The 19,406-nt window shown below is 46.7% G+C and overlaps 1 protein-coding gene across 4 annotated transcripts in view; it reads left to right on the top strand.

Moving 5' to 3' along the window:
• The window catches only part of DISC1 (disrupted in schizophrenia 1), a 357,514-nt gene continuing 343,088 nt past the window's right edge, over positions 4,981 to 19,406 (top strand). For 2 of the 4 annotated variants that reach the window (XR_002338808.1, XM_021073577.1), the window contains exon 1: positions 4,981 to 5,428. Coding sequence is in view for 1 of the 4 variants with exons in the window: in XM_021073579.1 (XP_020929238.1) it covers positions 5,372 to 5,428 (57 nt within the window). In the remaining 3 variants the exon portion in view is untranslated. Of the gene's footprint in view, positions 5,429 to 7,662; positions 8,999 to 19,406 lie in introns of those variants that run through there. The other 2 variants (XM_021073579.1, XM_021073576.1) reach the window with 2 other exon arrangements.

Below are 19,406 nucleotides of genomic sequence, written 5' to 3'. Positions count from 1 at the left end.
TATGTCATAGCTGCAGCGATGCCGGATCCTTTAACCTGCTGCACGGGGCCAGGGTCGAACCTGTACCTCTACAGCGACCCAAGCGGCTGCAGTCAGATTATTAGCCTACTGTCCCGCACCAAGAACTCCATTTGTGCCATGTTTTAGATTCCACATTTAAGTGATAGCATATGGTATTTATCTTTCTCTTTCTGACTTACTTCCCTTAGACACTGAATTTCTTTTTTTCTTTTTTTGGCAGCATATGGAAGTTTCTGGGGCAGGGGTCGAATCCGAGTCACAGCTTTGTGCCACAACTGTGGCAACGCTGGATCCTTAAACTGTTGCCCCACAATGGGGACTCCTCGATACTGAATTTCTAATGCAGAGAGCAGTAGGGGAAGAGCATGCTCAAAGAATAATTTACTTGTGAAGAATCTCAGTGGGGGAGTTCCTGTGGTCGCTCAGCACATTAAGAACCTGACTAGTATCCATGAGATGGGGGTTTGATCCCTGGCCTTGCTCAGTGGGTTAAAAATCTGGCCTTGCTGTGAGCTGTGGTCTCAGATGAAGCTTGGATCCCGTGTTGCTGTGGCTGTGGTGTAGGCTGGCAGCTACAGCTCTGATTGTATCCCTAGCCTGGGAACCTCCATATGCCGCGGAGCGGCCCAAGGAATGGCAAAAAGACAAAAAACAAAAAAAAAAAAAAAAAAAACCAAAAAACAAAAACAAAACGACACGCAAAACCACAGCCCTTCCTGAATGGCTTTTGCCATTTGATCATAGAAACCCATTTTGAATGCCACCTCTCCAGTGGACACTGATCCCTGGCAGATGATGTCCCACAAGCTAGAGGTTTCTCAGGATGGCATTTCTAGAATGAGGGCCCACACTTCCCATGTATTATCTCACTGTTAGAGCTTTTAGACAATGTGCATTGCAAAGGGAAGGGTATTTATGTGACCTATGTAGTCTAAAACTATGATCACATCCTTTGGCCTGGTCTTTATCTGATGGTATTTGAAACTGAACCAGCTTCCTACTTCCAGGCATGAACAAATGAGGGTCTTCGTGTTGTCTAATGTTATTTCCTGAGTTGAAGACAGATTTCTTTTCTCTAATTCATTCAAGTTTATTTTTTCTTAAAAAGAAAAGATCTCCTTTAGACAATTAAATTTCCCAGAATTGTTTAAGCACTGTTATTGTTCTCGGTGAGAATATTTCCTCTTTAACTCCAGCTGTGTCATTTGATGGGAATTCTCGTGAGTATCCATCACTGCCACACTTGGATAATTTGCAGAAGACTGGAGAAATAAATCCACTAGCCTGTCAAGCATCAGAATCCAGTTTAGAACTTGCATTCTAGTGAGTTTCTGGTCAGAGGATGCAAAGATGAACAAGGGTGACCTCTGCCCTCAAAGAGCTTACAGTTTCGAAGGGGAGATGCCAGGGGACATTCATTATATAGAAGATTGTCACATCCTACCTTCTCCCCTCTGATCCACTGTTGGGGATAAAAGTACAGGAAGGGCGGGGTGGGAGATATTATGCATGAAAATGCACCAGTGTGAAGACCTCTTACCCAAGTGTAAGTCTCGTTATATGAAAGGAGAGCGATCATTTGTACTCAAGCAACACAAAGTGTCATTTTTGTCTCCGTGGTTGGGAATGTGTACTCTGCAACCAGATTGGCTGGTTCAAATCCTTCCTCTGCCTCTCACTGTGTTTGTGACTGTGGACAAGTTCCAAACTCTGTGCCTCAGTTATCTAGTCTGAAAAATGGGTGTAAGTTATTCCAAAGATGAAATAGGTTTAATAAGTTTAAATTGTGTAGAACAGTGTCTGGCTGGTAATAAGTGCTCAATACACAGTAGCTATTATTAGGGAACTTCTAAGAGACTCCCGTATTCTTGTTTTATTTTTTAATTCCTTTTTTTTTTTCCTTAATAGGGCCATGCCTGTGGCATATGAAAGTTCCCAGGCGAGGGGCTGAATCAGAGCTATAGGTGCTGGCCTACACTACAGCCAAGCAATGCCAGATCTGAGCCACATCTGCCACCTTCATTGCAGCTCACGGCAATGCCAGCTCCTTAACCCACTGAGCAAGGCCAGGGATGGAATGTGAATCCTCATGGATACTGGTCAGATTCTTAACCCACTAAGCCACAACAGGACCTCCACGACAACGTTTAAAGCAGACACATTTGGGGTTGGCCGTCCAGCTCATGGTGGTCCCCTGCCTGCCCCTCACCCCTTCATTCAGAGGTGCTTTCCAGGGGCTGTGCTTTTCCTATGTTCCTGTATGGTCCTGCTTCCTTCGCTACACTTGATGGCAGTGAGAGGGGCTCCTGAACTACTCTGGACCAGTCAGGATCTCAACAGTAGAGGTTTAAAACTGGGGTCAGGCCTTGCATGTGGCTGGCTTATGAACATGGGAGGACTAGAAGCAAACATGCAGAAAAATGCAGGGAGAAGTGAAATGGCCAGGGACCTGCTGGCTTTCCAGAAGCTGGTGCTCATCTTTCCAGAGGATGGGCTTCATTACGCTGTTGGGCTCTATGAAATATCCGCTGTATCCTCACCCAATTTCTTTTTTTTTTTTTTGTCTTTTTGCCATTTCTTGGGCTGCTCCCGCAGCATATGGAGGTTCTCAGGCTAGGGGTCCACTCGGAGCTAAGCCGCCGGCCTACACCACAGCCACAGCAACACGGGATCCTTAACCCACTGAGCGAGGCCAGGGGTTGAATCCGCAACCTCATGGTTCCTAGTCGGATTCATTAACCACTGAGTCATGACAGGAACTCCCCAATTTCTTTTTACTTAATTTAAGAGAATACTGGTTTTGGTTAGTTGTGATGTAAGAGTCCTAATTACTTCAGCAATATGTGGGAATGAAGAAGCTGTCATAAAAACCAAAGGAAGACTTCATAGAGTTCTCTTGTCTCTGGTGGCACACTGGGTTAAGGATCCAGCACTGTCACTGCAGCAGCTAGGGTCACGCTGTGGTGCAAGTTCGATTCCTGGCCCCGGAACTTCCACATGCTGTGGGGGCTGCAAAAAAAAAAAAAAAAAAAGAATTGAGTAGAATTCTCTTCTCTTTCACTTTCAGTATCCATAGGTCTATGGAAGTCAGACTGTGCTGACCTCTGCTTTGACTCTGCTGTCCATTGCAGGAACCATGCCCACCCTGGGCAATTCATCACCCCCATTTGGCCCCAGCCACGCTGGGATCCAATTATCCCCACTGCATTTAAGGATCCCAGTTCAGTGGTTCAGTTCCTACTGTCATCTCTGACCTACAGAGAAGACTGACCAGGGAGGCTGGGTTGCAAATTATTTCCCAGAGTCCTGATGAACTGGGGTATGTTCTGGAACTTCTCGGCGTGAGTAAGCAGGTCTTATGTGATAAATCCCCTCTAAGATTTCAACCTCCCTAAGCCTTTAGATAATTCCTTAACAGTATACCCCCGCAGCTCTGGCACTTCCACTTCATCTCTAGCGGAGGTCCCCTCTTGCCCCATGGTTGCCTCATCTAGGTGACACACAGGGCTTTCTCCAGTCTCTGAGACTACAGTATTGAATCCGGATCACTGCTTCGTGGTCTACCTCATTACATTTGGGCAGATCCAACTTTTTGTTCCTCTGCCACCTTCCCACGTCCTGCATATCAACCTTCATAGTCATTCTGTCCCACAACCTTCCGACTTTTAAGCACATCCAGGTGTTTCACTCACAAGGGTCTAATCTTTCGAAAGACCTTGAGCCTTCTTTAGTTGTAACAAGATCCTTCCCCTTCCTCCTGGGAGCCAGCCTCTCTTCCTTCCTCCTTCCCTTCGTTCTTTCCTTTGTCTCTCTCTTCCTGTCCCTCCCTCCTTGGACCCCTCCCCCCCTTTATTGGTGGCACCCACGGCATGTGGAAGTTTCCTGGCCAGGGACTGAACCCGCACTGCAACAGCCACCGGAGTCGATGCAGAGACAAGGCTGACCCTAAACCTACTGTGCCACAAGAGAATGCTCAGGGAGCCCTTCTGACCCCTCTTCACAACACTCCCTCTTATCCCAAACTTCTGCAATGTTTTGTGCCAAACCTCTGGCCATGGCAAATTCAACTGTACTGCTATTTAGTGTTTTTTTTGTTTTTTTCCCTTTTCTTATTAGAGCCGCATCTGCGGCATATGGAAGTTCCCAGGCTATGGGTTGAATCAGAGCAGTAGCTGCTGGCCTATACCACAGCCACAACAACACCAGATCCAAGCCACATCTGCCACCTACACTGCAGCTCACAGCAATACCGGGTTCTTAACCCACTGAGCAAGGCCAGGGATGGAAACCGCATCCTCATGGATACTAGATGGATTCTTAACCTGCTAAGCCACAACGGGAACTCCTGTTATTTATTTTTTTTAAGATTTTACCGAAGTGTAGTTGATTTACAATATTGTGTTAATTTCTGCTGTACAGCAAAGTGATTCTGTAACCCATATACACATATCCATTCCCATATAGTTTACCACAGAATACCCAGTTAGAGTTCCCTGTGCTATTGGGCAAGTCCCCCTGACCATCCATCCCATACACAAGAGTATTCACATGCCAAGTTTTATAGCAGGTGTTCATCTTCCCCTGGAGGGGAGCGTCCTAAGGGCAAGAACCATTTCTGGCAGCTGCAGCCTCAGTGATGCTCCAGGTGCCTCCCCCAACGAAGAATGAACCGTGACGGAGGAGGAGGTGAGTTGGCTGGCTTAAGGGCTCCGCACGGATCACAGTTGTGTCCTGGGCTGGCTGCCTAACGTGCGAAGGACCCGTCCAGTGCTGCCAGGAGCTTCAAACAGTGGGTCTCATTTCATTCTGAACTGCTCGCCCCGCTCTTTCCCCACGTCCTCCTTCCCCGCGTCCCTTGCTAAACATATCCCCTCGATCACGTCCATCAGCTCTTCGGCCACTTCCCTAATTTGTGTCTGGGAGGCAGCTTTGCGGACGTCCCTCTCCCTCTAGGAAGGCCTCTCAGTCTCTTCTTCCCCAAACGCCCGTTCTCCCCACCGCACTTCCCCTCTGGTTCTCGGCCAGCAAAGAGCGAGAGTGAAAAGCAAACTTTCTGAGGTCCGGGACACAAGCTGCCGGCCTACCAGCCCCGCCCGCCCCAGCGCGCGCGCGCGCGTGTGCCCGCGTGTGTATGTGCGCGCGCGCGTGCCGGGGCTGAAGCTGGAGAGGAAACCGCCCGCCCCGCCCGGGAGAAGGAAGGAGCCTCCCCCTTCCTCGCCAGCCCCCTCCCCACTTCCCGTCCGGTTTGGCCGCTCGCTTCCTTCTGCGTCGGGCCTCTGGGCGCACCGAGCGGCCGGCAGCTGAGGAGCTGGAGGCGGCGGAGGCGGAGCGGGAGCAGCGGGCGGGGCGCATGCTGGGCGGGGATCCCCAGGGCGCCCCGGCGGTGGCGCCGGGGGCCACCGCGCAGGTAGGGGTTGCTGTCACGGCGGCCCGGCAGAAGCCGGGCGGGGAGGGTGCAGATCTGGGGTGCGCCTCTGTTGACAACTTGGGTTCGGTGCACCCTTGTGGGGTGAGGGAAACTGAGGCAGGGCGCGTGGTGTGCAGAGTTGGGGTTGATGTCGGGTCAGGTTCCCCCGAAGGCTGGGCTGAGATCCCTGGAGCTTCAGTTTGGGGAGCTGTCCAGGTCTTTTCCGCCCCCGTGTGTCCTGGTGGCCCAGGAAGGGGCGCGTTCAGGTTTGGATGCATGCGGGGACTGCTCCCTCCGTCGCTTTGCGTCCTCACTCGCACGCCCGCGGGACAAGGGGACAACCCCGCCGCCCTGTTCCCCTCCTCTCCCCCCCCCCCCAGACTGAGTCGGGACACCCAGCCGGGGTTCGGGTTTCACCCCATCTGGGACATGGAGGGAGGGGTTCGGGGGTGGAATGAGGGACGTGGTGCTGGCACCGCCTCAAGGGGGCTGCTTTGCGGACAATCTCACCTCCCATTTCCTCCGCGGTAGTAACGCCCACGCAGGCTCCGAGAGACCGCTCTGCTTCCACCGTTCGGAGCACGGCTCTCGCTGTCAAAGCTCGGGGGTGACGCTGAGGGCCATTAAGTGCACGGCTGCTTTTCAGGAATGGCAAGAGCTCCCCTACCCTCTCGCTTTTGAAATGCGTGCAAAGGAACCTGAGACTTTGGGAAGAGAAAGAGCGTTGGAGTCAGGGGTGCTGGCTGTATGTTCTTGCTGGGCCAGAAGAGGACCCACTAACTTTGACAGAGCCCTTAACGTCTCTGAGCCCCCGTTTCCTAAATGTAGAAGAGAACACTACTCACCCGTCCCCACCCTGTGCCTAGTTTTGTTGTGTGTGAAAGCCCTTTGCAAAATGTATGGTCAGTTAGGCAAATGCGATTTGGATAATACCAGAGTCTTAAGAGCTGGGCTTGGGGATGGTCAGCCTGCATCTCAATCCTGAGATGTGCCTTAGTTGCTCCATTTATGAGATGGGGACAATGACAATGCTACCTCTAGGGTTGCTGTGGGTTTAAAGTGCCCAGCCCAGTGCTGAAATACACAGTACTCTCTAAATAATAACCTGAGCTGCTCTTTTTACTAATCAAAACCCAATTATTTTGGAGTGATGTAGAAAAATCAGTTTGATTTGATTCAAGTATGAATAGCAGAGTATTTGAAAAGGCGTTTAATGTTATTAAGCCCCAGCATGGCCCGTGAAGGCTTTTGAGGGTCACTTGAAATTCTGTCACTGAGCAAAAAAAGGCCTGGATCTGCTTTCTAAGCTGTGTGACCTAGAGCCTCAGTTTCCTTATCTGTTTATTAACAAAGATGAAAGGGAGTTCCTGCTGTGGCACAGTGGGTTAAAGATCGAGCATTGTCTCTCCTGAGGCTTGGGTTCAATCCCTGAGAAGATCCCGGGAACTTCCGTATGCCTTGAGTGCAGCTAAAAAAAAGAAAAAAAGAAAAAAGAAAGATGAGGGCTATGACTTTTTGGACTGATAGAGCTGCCCGAGGATCCAATGAGGTGAAAGATCTGAGCACATCTCGAGGTATGAGTCACTTTGCAAATTGACGACATCACTGCTACCAGGAGAGAATGATGATATGTACAGTTTTTTAGAGGCTGCAATGGCCAGGCAGTCTGTTAGGAGTTGCTTTGATGAAATCCACCCCAAACCTCTGTAAGGCAGATACTCACAACCTTCATTTTCTCTGTACAAAACTGCTTCTTTTCCAAAGTCTATAGCTGTTAAGGGTAGAGCCAGGGAAGTTCCCTGGTGGCTCCTTGGATGAAGGATCTGGTGTTGTCACTGCTATGGCTCAGGTTGCTGCTGTGGCTGGGATTCGATCCCTCGCCAAGTCAAGGTTGTGGTCAAAAAAAAAAAAAAAAAAAAAAAAAAAAACAAACCTGTGGTGTGCCTGCCTCTCACATTTGTGTTCTCAACCATTGGCCAAACTGAAGTTCTGGAGAAAAGCTGTGGTTCAGAGCAGACCTATGTTAGATCATTGGTAATAATATACCCTCCATAGTTATAGACTATAAAGTATGAGTGAGGAGTTTTGGTAAGGAACCTGGCTAGTATCCTTGAGAATGTAGGTTTGATTCCCTGGCCTTGCCCAGTGGGTTAAGGATCCGGCGTTTTGCTGTGAGCTGTGGTGTTGGTCACAGGCATGGGTCAGATCTGGTGTTGCTGTGGCTGTGGCATAGGCCAGTAGCTACAGCTCTGATTTGATCCCTAGTCTGGGAACCTCCACATGCTAAAAGTGGGGTCCTAAACACACACACACAAAAGGAGAAAAAGAAAAAGAACTTTGAATACCCCTGTCATCCCACCAACACAGGCCAGGGTGTTTGGTGTCTCTGTTCTGTAATCCATGTCTGCACTATGTTCATCAGCTGATATCTATTTCCAGAAAACTGCATGCAAACTGTTATTGTTTCAGTAAATGATAAAAATAATACTTGCTGATTATTCAAACTTTAGGACTTTAGAAAAAAAGAAGCACACATTTATTATGTTCATTGAAACTTTTCCTTTTTAAAAAGAATTCTTAAAATTTTCATCCAAGAAGGATGCAAGTTCAGATTGTTGATGTTGGAATTTTATTATGATTTTGGTTAAAGTTTAATGAAAGAGCTTCAGAGAGGGTCCAGTGATGACCTTTAAGTAAAAAGATCGAAAGACTGGCCCAGAACAAAATTTTTGAGTCAAAAAAAATTTAGATTAAGGTCATTAGACCAGATTAGAATGATTGTTTTGATAATGATGATAATAATTCGTTTATATGCTGGGTCCTCATGCAAAGCAGCTTCCTGAGACGACCTTGACAGTCACCCTGGGGCTAGGGAGGGTCCTGGGACAGGGGTTTGGGGGGGTGGTACCCATGGCCAGCTGCTTTTCAGCCAGCACCTTTTAGTAGTGGAAGACTTTAGCCTTCGTTGTTGTTTTAGCCTTCTGTTGTTCTTTTTTTCCCCCCACAACTTCGTATAATTTTATTTATTTATTTATTTTTATTACTCAAATGAATTTATCACATGTTGTTGTTCTTGACTTTAATCACTGTAGGAAAAATTCCTTAGCAAGGATCTTTTGTGTAACAAGTATGCCCTTTTTAAAATACCTGCCATGGATGCTTTGACCATTCTGAATCCATTTTCTCTTTTGAAATGAGAGTTTACCAGCTGCTTCTTTGAGCACAGACTTTGTAATCAGCTTCCCATTTTTCATACCAAGTGGAAGTGGGAAAGGAGAACTGGGGCTGACCAGTGCGTGAAGTATTATTTCTCTCTGGCTCTGGAAGGCGCTGACATGCTCGGCTGCTGACATCACCATTGGTTTTCTGTCTGCTTCCTTTTTTTCCTGTTGTCCTTCCTTTTGGCCACTTGCCTCCCCCAGCACGGCTCAGAAATGGATGGGAGAGACCATGGGCCTCCTGAGAACACCAGGGTTGCTTGGTCATAGCTCGCTGTAAACAGAAGCCCGGAACTTATTGCTGAGTGACGCTTCAAATGATCAAGAGGTCGACCTTCTTGAGTTCTGGCTGGTAAGGCATGGACAAGAGCATTCGCCAGGTGCAGCTGCTGAGAAATTCTATTTGGTCTGTATGAGGGAAAGCATAGGTGCAGGAGGCCTGGTCTCAAATGAGGCAATTGAAATAAATAGTCCTAGATTCTTATTCCCGTGTCAACTTCAGGTTAATTTCTCAGTCACATTTGCCTTGTGCTCATCCTGCAAGTCCATTTGTAAAATTCTACCTGTTCAATCCCAGCATGTGCCTGTCTGTCATGGGGAGACTTGTTATTTGCAAATGCGTTTGAACTCTCAGAGAAATGCAATCAAGACTGGAAACTTCTGGAAGTGCAACACAGCAGTCTGCCAGATTAAGTTACATCGGAGTCCTGACAGTTTTAAGTGACAGTAGAGATCACAGAATCTGGCCTGCTTATTTTACAGGTGTGGAAGGCAGGAAACAGGAGCAGAGTATTAGGCCTTGGGTTCTCTTCCTTTTTGCAGAGCTGTTCCCATTAAGCATGCTTCATCCCATGGTTCTGCATAACTCACCTCTGCTTAAGAAGTATTAATTGATGGACTTCCCATCGTGGCTCAGTGGTAAAAAACCCGACTAGGATCCTTGAGGTTTCGGGTTCAATCCTTGGTCTCGCTCAGTGGGTTAAGGATCCGGCTTTGCCGTGAGGGGTGTTGTAGGTGGCAGACGTGGCTCAGATCTGGCGTGCTGTGGCTGTGGCTGTGGCGTAGACTGGTGGCTGTAGCTCCGATTGGACCCCTAGCCTGGGAACCTCCGTAATGCCTCGGGTGGGGCCCTAAAAAGACAAAAGACAGAAGAAAAAAAAAAGACAAGAAAAAAAATATCTACATGTAATGAGTGAATTGTGTCTTGAATGGAGAACCCGACCTTAAATTTGGCTTTGTGACACGCACACCAACCTACCTTTTCTTTTTCGTATCTGTTGTCTCTTAATTTGCAAGTAGATTGATAACATGATTTGGCATAATTATTAGGTTTTATTTTTGACACAGGGGAGTATATGTGTTTTGCATTTATAAATGAAGGTATGCCTTGTCTTACTAAAATACTGGCAGGAATACTATTTCATGGTAGTAAAATAAGAAAAAAGTAAAGATAAAGATAAATTGGGAGTTCTGTTTCTTTGTTTTTCTTTCATTCTTTTTTTTGCTTTTTAGGGCCATACCTGCAGCATATGGAAGTTCCAGGCTAGGGGTTGAATCTGAGCTATACCACAGCCACAGCGACGTGGGATCTGAGCCTCATCTGTGACCTACACCACAGCTTATGGCAACGCTGGATCCTTAACCCATTGAGCAAGGCCAGGGATCCAACCTGCATCCTCACGGATACTAGTCAGATTCATTTCCCCTGAACCACAATGGTTACTCCGGGAGTTCTGTTTCTAATACATTGGAAACTTAGATTTGTGAAAGCTGTTTTGTGATGATAAATCTTCCGACGAAAAAGCTTGTGTATCTCAGTTGTTGACTGAAAAAAAAAAAAAAAAAAAAAAAAAAAAAAAAGGACGACCTAAAAGTTGAGAGTTATGTTTTACTCAGTGGACAAAACTAAGGATGTAAGCCTGGGACACAGTATCTCAGATAATGCTGAGTGATGGTTTTGAAGAGGTAAGGGGGAGCCAGGTTAATAGGAGTTTTTGCAGCAAAGGCCAAATAAGACATCAAAAGGTTACTGTTAATAGAAGAACGCCACCATCTCAAGTTAAGGAATTTAGTGCTTTTCTATGTATGGGAAGATGCAAGAGTCACTGAAATCATTCCATCGATGTGCACCTCAGCTCTCTGGGGCCAGAATCCTGTGCTTCTCATCCTGAGTCTCCTCAGAGCTCACTGGTTAGAGGTGGCTGCAGTGGGGGTGGGGTCATTTTGTTTTTGTACAGGTGGCTCTAATGTGGTTGCTTGTTGACTGCAACATCCTTTGTTTACTGATATGGCAGGCAATTTTTTTTATTAATTTTTTTTTTGTCTTTTTAGGGCCGCACCCGAGGCATATGGAGGTTCTCAGGCTAGGGGTCTAATCGGAGCTGCAGGTGCCAGCCTACACCACAGCCACAGCAATGCAGGATCTGAGCCAATTCTGCAACCTACACCACAGCTCAAGGTAACGCTAGATCTTTAATCCACTAGGCGAGGCCAGGGATCGAACCTTCGTCCTCATGGATGCTAGTCAGATTCATTTCCGCTGAGCCACGATCAGAACTCCTATTAAAAAATTTTATTGGAGTTCCCATTGTGGCGCAGTGGTTAACGAATCTGACTAGGAGCCATGAGGTTGGGGTTCGGTCCCTGCCCTTGCTCAGTGGGTTAACGATCCGGTGTTGCCGTGAGCTGTGGTGTAGGTTGCAGACACGGCTCGGATCCTGCATTGCTGTGGCTCTGGCATAGGCTGGCAGCTACAGCTCTGATTGGACCCCTAGCCTGGGAACCTCCACATGCCGCAGGAGCAGCCCAAGAAATGGCAAAAGACAAAAACAAAACAAAACAAAACAGAAACAAATCATGGCCATGGAGAGCAGACTTGTTTGCTGGGGGGAGAGGGGAGGGAGTGGGATAGATGGGGAGTTTGGGGTTAGTAGATGCTAGCTATTACATTTAGAACAGATAAACAACAAGGTCTTACCGTAGAGCACAGGGAACTATGTCTAATCTCTTGGGTTAGAACATGATGGAAGATAGCATGAAAAAAAAGAATGTATATATGCACGAATTTGATCCCTGGCCTGGGAACTTCTGCATGCTGTGGGGTGCGGCCAAAAACATTTTTTTAAATTGAGTATAGTTAATGTACAATGCTGTGTTAATTTTTACTGTACAGCCAAGTAATTAAGATATATATAGTACATATTATATATAATATATATATACACACATGCACACCCTTTTTTATATTCTTTTCCATTATAGTTTATCATAGGCCATTGAATAGAGTTCTCTGTGCTTGTTTATCCTTTGCATGTGTAATAGCTTACATCGTGGAAGACAGTATTTTAGTTAACACAGTCCTTTTGGATTGAGATATAATTGCCACTAACATTATTTAGTCTCAGGTGCTCCACATAATGATTTGATATTTGTGTACGTTGTGAAACGATCACCACAGTAAATCTAGTTCACATTTGTCACCTTACATAGTTACAAATTTTTTTTTATGATGAAAAATTTTAAGATCTACTCTTTTAGCAACCCCAGACAATTATTATTTCCGTGATGCCTTTCATGATAGCCATGGGCCAGACATAGTGAAATTTGAGACAGCTGACCTTGGGCGTAGATAATCTCCATTCAACTCACATAAGAGATTTGGGACCTAAAATTACCTTGACTTTTATCAACCATTCTGTTTCTCTTTGTTTGGTTATAGAATTCTTTTCTTGGAACCCTGATGTATCTGTTTCTTCTTCATTCCATTGTATTTATTCATCCATTCAGGAACATTTATTTAGCCCCCACTGGTGTGCATGGCACTGCAGTGTACGCAGCAAGGTGTTTAAAGATGTATCAGCTGGTCCTCAAGGGTGAAGCCTATATTCTTTCCCCATAAATTAAGGCCACCCTCACAGCATCTCAGCCACCTGTAGGATGCCTCTTCAAAGGCACCTCAGCCCTTCCTGTGTCTTCCCAGTCCGGACACTTGGTTGTGTCAGTATTTCTCTGCCCAGTACCTCCTGCCAGTTGGGCCAGTGCACTGCTGCCAGGATAATCTTCCCTAAGTACAGGGATTAGGTCTCAGTGCCCTGTGCAAAGACCCATGATTGTCCTGCAAGCAAATTCTTAGCATTTCTTTCCAGCCTTCCATCAACAGGCCACTAGTCCCTAAAACAGATGCTCTGATTCTTTTATGCACACTTCATTCTGCCCACAAAGACCACGATGGAATCTGTCCTTTTTGCCCCCAGCCCTCTCCACGTCAACATATTACCCTTTGTTTCAGATCTAGCCAGCAGTGCTTCCCCAGCTTTCCCTGGACGCCTGGAACCATCTACTGTTTCCCACTTCTTCTCTTATGGCTTGTTATGTATTTAACCTGCTTTTCCAAGTTCAGTATAAATTCCTTCAGCTTAAAGAAGCTCTCTGGTTTATTGCCTTACCTCTCATCTATGTAGTAGGCTTGTGGTTTACTCCACTCTTACTGAATTGAATTAAACTTTTTTTTTTTTCCCGCTTTTTAGGGCTGCACCCATGGCATATGGAGGTTCCCAGGCTAGGGGTCGAATCAGAGCTACAGTTGCTGGCCTACATCAGAGCCACAGCAACACGGGATCCGAGCCGCGTCTGCAACCTATACCACAGTTCACAGCAATGTCAGATCCTTAACCCACTGAGCGAGGCCAAAGATCGAACCTGAAACCTCATGGTTTCTAGTTGGATTTGTTCTGCTGCACCATGATGGAAACTCCTGAATTAAACTCTCTATTGTTTACGTTATATATGCCACATCCATGGCATGCAGAAGTTCCCAGGCCAGGGATTAAACCTGCGCCACAACAGTGCCCAGAGCCATAGTAGTGGCAATCAGAATCCTTAATCTGCTGAGCCACCAGGAACTCCCTCTTTATTATACTTTATATTGAGGCATCCAGTGTGTGGATTTACCACGTGTGTTGTTTGCAATTTTTATATCTTTTGAAGCCAACCAAGAGTTCAAGAAGTTCGTTTTAGTTCAAAAGTTTGTTGAAATGCACAAATCACATTGCCTGATACTGTGTAGCCCTTTAGATTTAAAAGAAATATGTACAGTGTTGTCCATACCATTGAGAAGCCTGTAGTCCAGTGGAGAAAAAGAATTTTTTGAAGTGTCCGGATGTTGTTTCATCAGAATAATTGGCAACTGGAATACAGGACAATTAGCAAGAAGTAACCAGCACCTAGTAGATGCGCCCTGAATATCTTATAGGCTGGCTGGCTGGCTGGGTAAGTGGGTAGAAGATGAGAGGAATCCTTTAATTTAGAATTTATCAGTTGCAGGGTTTACTGCTAGGTATAATAATTTCAAAGATACTGTGCCCAAGTATTGATTTCCACACTTGTAATATAAAATAGGCTGCCCCTCATCGAGGAAGAGAGACTAGTTCTCTATCTATAGAAATGCTGTGTCAGCTTCCTGGCCGAGGTGTTACCTTTGCTGAATTTCGCCAACCGTCTCTTTTCAGGCGGCTCTGGAGTGTGTGTAGGACATGGGTTTCCCAGGCCAGGGGTGGCCTCCAGCTGTGGGGCCCCAGCACGAAGGGCAGGGTCTGCACTGATCCCACACTCATGATCTCATCTCTGTCCAGCCCCACTTGGCCTCGGGGAGTGTAGGCTGGGCTCCCAATACTGTAGCTTTTGTGTTCCTCTACTCGCCTCAAATAGTCATTTGCAGGGAAAAAATGAACAGCGTCTTATCATTTTAATCCAACTGTTAGTTTTTCTTGAGTTGGTGATCTGGGATCATCTAAATCTACTCATTTGGATATTTATTATATGAAAATATTTTGGAAACTTTTGAAAAGCACAAGATGATAAGAAAAGTATCAAGGAAGTTCCCGTCATGGCACAGTGAAAATGAATCAGACTAGGAACCGTGAATCCCGACAAGGAACCATGAGGTTGCAGGTTCCATCCCTGGCCTCACTCAGTGGGTTAAGGATCTGGTGTTGCTGTGAGCTGTGGTGTAGGTTGCAGATGCGGCTCAGATCTGGCATTGCTGTGGCTGTGGCATAGCCCAGCTGGTGTAGCTCCGATTAGACCCCTAACCTGGGAACCTCCATGTGCCGTGGGTGCAGCCCTAAAAAGACAAAAAAAAAAAAAAAAAAAAGAACGGTATTGATATTATCCATTTTTCTGGGCGAAATAGGTCTCAGAGAAAAACAGGATGTCCCAAGGGGGTTAATGACCTTAGGCTGATCTTAGGAATATATTCATATTGACTCTACTTTGAAAATTGTATTCTGCATCTTTTTTTTTTTTTTTTTTTTTTTTGCTTTTCAGGACTGCCCTTGTGGCATATGGAGGTTCCCAGGCTAGGGGTCGAATCAGAGCGGCACCTGCCAGCCTACACCACAGCCACAGCAATGAAGGATCCAAGCTGAGTCTGCAGCCTATACCACAGCTCACAGCAATGCTGTGGGATCCTTAACCCACTAAGCGAGGCCAGGAATTGAACCTGCATCGTCATGGATACTAGTTGGATTCGTAACTGTTGAGCCACAGCAGGAACTCCAAAATTTTATTTTTTCATGGTCGCACCTGAAGCACATGGACATTCCCAAGCCAGGGATTGAATCCCAGCTACAGCTGCGACCGCCCCACAGTGGATCCTTTAACCCACTGTGGCTGGGGATGGATCCCACACCTTTGCAGCAACCTGAGCCGCTGCAGTTGGATTCTTAACCCACTGTGCTACAGTGGGAACTCCTGTATTCTGCTTTTTAAGGAGCATAAGATCCATTAAAAAAAATCCTATTCAACTTAGGAGACTGTCTTTCTCAGTAAGATGAATAATTATTAATCATTACAAAGCCAGGGAAGGGGTGGGTTAACCAGAAATTTAGTGGGGAGAAACCCACTCTTTTGTGTGTACCTTTACATTAGTCTGGGATGAATTTCTTGTTTTGTTTATCTTCTTATCATTTATGTTGGACCCATAGTAGGAACAAAGACTTGCTGAGTTGCACTGGTTTAAACCCACAGGAGAATTGCTTCCCAGCCAGTAGTGCTCCTAAAATGCCTGCACAGGGAGGCTTAGGCAGTGGTTGCATTAGAAAACTGAGATAGGAGTTCCTGTCATGGCTGAGTGGTTAACGAATCTGACAAGGAACCATGAGGTTGCAGGTTTGGTCCCTGCCCTTGCTCAGTGGGTTAACGATCCGGCGTTGCCGTGAGCTGTGGTGTAGGTTGCAGACGCGGCTTGGATCTGGTGTTGCTGTGGCTCTGGCGTAGGCCGGCGGCTACAGCTCCGATTCGACCCCTAGCCTAGGAACCTCCATATGCCGCGGGAAGCAGCCCTAGAAAAGGCAAAAAGACAAAAAAAAAAAAAAAAAAGACAAAAAAAAAAAAGTGAGGATAGGTCATGTGTCTTAAAGTTGCTTTTGCTTGCGATACCCTCTTTGTAGAGACTGCACAGTCTAGATCTTTTTTTTTTTTTTTTTTTTTTTTGCTTTTTCGGGCCACACTTGCAGCATATGGAGGTTCCCAGGAGCCAGGGGCTGACCTGGAGCTGCAGCTGATTCTGCTGGCCTACGCCACAGCCATAGCAATGCCAGATCTGAGCTGCATCTGTGACCTACACCACAGCTCACAGTAACACCAGATCCTTGGGGCCAGGGATTGATCCCAAGTCCTCATGGGTACTAGTTGGGTTCGTTACCACTGAGCTACCGTGGGAACTCCTCAAGATCAATACAAGTGGCAAACATTTCTAAAACCTCTGCCATCCATTCACACAGTTCATAAGAGAAAAATGTCAGCTGCCCATATCAAAGCTCATCATTGTGATCTTAGCTTGGAGTGGCTTTAGGGGACTGATGAAGCATGTGGGGACGTCAGCACCCCCAGGCCGACTCTTGGGCCTGCCCCCACCCCAGCACCTCCCACATCCCATCCCTCGTGATTTTCATCACTTATCAAGATGTATGGTGAATTCCTGAAACATTGACCCATGCCTCTTCTAAGCGAAGCACAGAGATACATTGCAAATTTCATTTAAATTGTGATCAATTACTGGGTAAGTGATGGTTAACCTTGACAGGGAGTCAAGACCCTGGGCAAGTCCTTTAATCTCTGTGGATTTTAGCGTCCTTCCTTGTGGAAACTGGGATGGGACTATCGGCCTTCAGTGGAGAACTGTGGGAAAGGTCTGATAGAGTCATTTATATGAGTACATCATAATCTCTCCTATTAATGTGTAAAGCATTGCTTTTGTCAGAAACTTGCTGACATTGTCTCTAACATCCACCCTGCCTGTAATCTTGGTTTGCTTTAAGCTTGTCCCTCACATCCTAATCCAGGTCCCTGATTCCTTATCTGAATCACATCAGTGTTTCTCCTGCAAAACAGAAGCTTGTGCCCTTAACACAGTGGGCTGAACAGCCTCGCCATCGCTTTGCATCTGTGCCTGTGAGGGTTTGCAGACCCCGAGAGGGGAAGCACATGCTTCTCAATGGAGACTTTGGGAGTTTGGAATTTTAAATGATGCATCCCGAGCTTGTACTTGATAGCTGTTGTATTTGTTTTGCTTCTTCTCCCCTTCCCCTCCTTTCCTGCTCCTCCTTAATTTCCAAGTCTTAATCTCAGTTGCTATTGTATTATCTCTACTGTTTCTGAGATGGGCCCCTGCTGTGCTGCCTTCGTTGGAGTCATAGGTCCAGGCTGCATAGGGGTGAGCACAAGGTCAGGGGCTGTGTTGCAGGGAAGACTGGAACAGATTTGTGGAGGGTGCATTATTCAGTCCAGCTTTAGCACATTTCCGGAGCCCAAGGGCAGGCTGGCTCCTTTAGAAGGTGGCGCTGGCCAGCAGCTGCTGGGGGAAGGGGGGCTGGGGTTCTTGTGCTCAGCTTCCAAGACATGAGCTTACCAGGCCTCCCTGTTGGTTTGTTTTAAATTCTTTTTTTTTAATTGAAGTATAATTGATTTACAATGTTGTGTTAGTATATGGTATACAGCAAAGGGATTCAGCTTGTGTGTGTGTGTGTATTCTTTTCATATTCTTTTCCATTATGGTTTATTTCAGGATATTATATATAGTTCTCTGGGCTATACAATAAGACCTCGTTATTGCTTTTTTTTTTTTTAGGTGAGAACTGATGTTTTTGCTTTTCTTTGTTTTTGTTTTTGTCTTTTTTATTTATTTATTTATTTATTTATTTATTTTTTGCTATTTCTTGGGCCGTTCCCATGGCATATGGAGGTTCCCAGGCTAGGGGTCCAATCGGAGCTGTAGCCGCTGGCCCAGGCCAGAGCCACAGCAACGCGGGATCCGAGCCGCGTCTGCAACCTACACCACAGCTCACAGCAACGCTGGATCGTTGGCCCACTGAGCAAGGGCAGGGACCGAACCCACAACCCCACGGTTCCAAGTCGGATTCGCTAACCACTGTGCCACGACGGGAACCCTTGTCTTCTTTTTAAATGAAAGTATAGTTGACTTATGGTATTGTGCTCCCTGGGTTCTGATCCTTTCTCTGACACTGGACTCTCTGGCTTTGCTGAGCCTTCTGGGAGCCCTTTTGCACTGGCTTTGATTCTCGATGCTGCTGCCTCTTGGATCAGTCGTCATTTTGCAACACTCTCCCTTTTACTCTTCTTGGGAACCAGAGACCCTGTTGTCTTAGGGGGAGCACTGTCATTGATAGGCTTGAAGGAAAAGGGGTTGGAACTGTCAGCTCCCCCCACAACATGTGCCTTCCACTGGCAACAGTTAAGGTGAATGATTCCTTGGGCTCCTACGTTGCTGCTGCTGTCTTGGGCTGTCAGCACTTGGGATGAGGGGCCACCATGTGGCTGATTGATACCAGATCCCAGATGATGGTGGAGAGTAAAGGCCACATGAAGAGCACATGTGTGTTGGCTCTGGGAAGAGAATTCAGGTTCTAGAGACAGTCAATCTTTGCTTTGTCAAGGTGTAAATTATTTTTGGTTTTGTCTTGATAGCATTTAAAATTTATGTGGGGAGTTCTCATTGTGGCTCAGCAGGTTAAGAACCAACTAGTATCCATGAGGACATAGGTTCAACCCCTGGCCCTGCTCAGTGGGTTAAGGATCTGGCCGTTGCTGTGAGCTGTGGTGTAGACTGGCAGCTGCAGTTTCAATTCAACCTGGGCCTGGGACCTTCTATATGCCACAGTGTGGCTCTAAAAAAAAAAAAAAAAAAAAAAAGGAAATCTATGTGAAATGTATGCTCTGTAAGAGTCTCCTTTTGGATACCGTTGGGGTTTTGGTTTCTCTGCATCCTCTCTGATAGGTCGCCTCTCCTGTTGCAGAAAATTCCCAGCTCTTGCTGGTTTCATATCACACCCAAAGAGGGCATTCTAACCTCAGAAGAAGTTGAGCTCAGCTCAGCCCTGCCCTGCCCGTCTCTCTAAGCACAGTTTGCCCTTGGCTGCTCAGGTGTTTTGGTCCCAGGGGAGGCGATCGGCACAGGGCACGTTTGTTTAATAAGACTGTGACGACAATGAACCCACCCCGAGGGCTGCCGGGGACAGAGAGGGACCCACCCTGCTGCTTGCTCTGCCACCAGACCTCACCGGCTCCTTGTCCATTTCTGGAGTTTTTCTCACGGGGGAAAAACTTCTTCGGTGAGGCTGGGGACTTGGCCGGCCAGTTGGCTAAGCCTCTGGGTGTTCTTCTAGCATTGTCTGCCACAAGTGTGGGATTCCAGGGCCCCTCAGTGCAGAGAAAATGCCAGTGTGTTCCCGGGAACCCGGAAG

Source organism: Sus scrofa, chromosome 14 (genome assembly GCF_000003025.6).
Source record: "Sus scrofa isolate TJ Tabasco breed Duroc chromosome 14, Sscrofa11.1, whole genome shotgun sequence".
Lineage (NCBI taxonomy): Eukaryota > Metazoa > Chordata > Mammalia > Artiodactyla > Suidae > Sus > Sus scrofa.
This window is presented reverse-complemented; position numbering and strand designations above follow the sequence as displayed.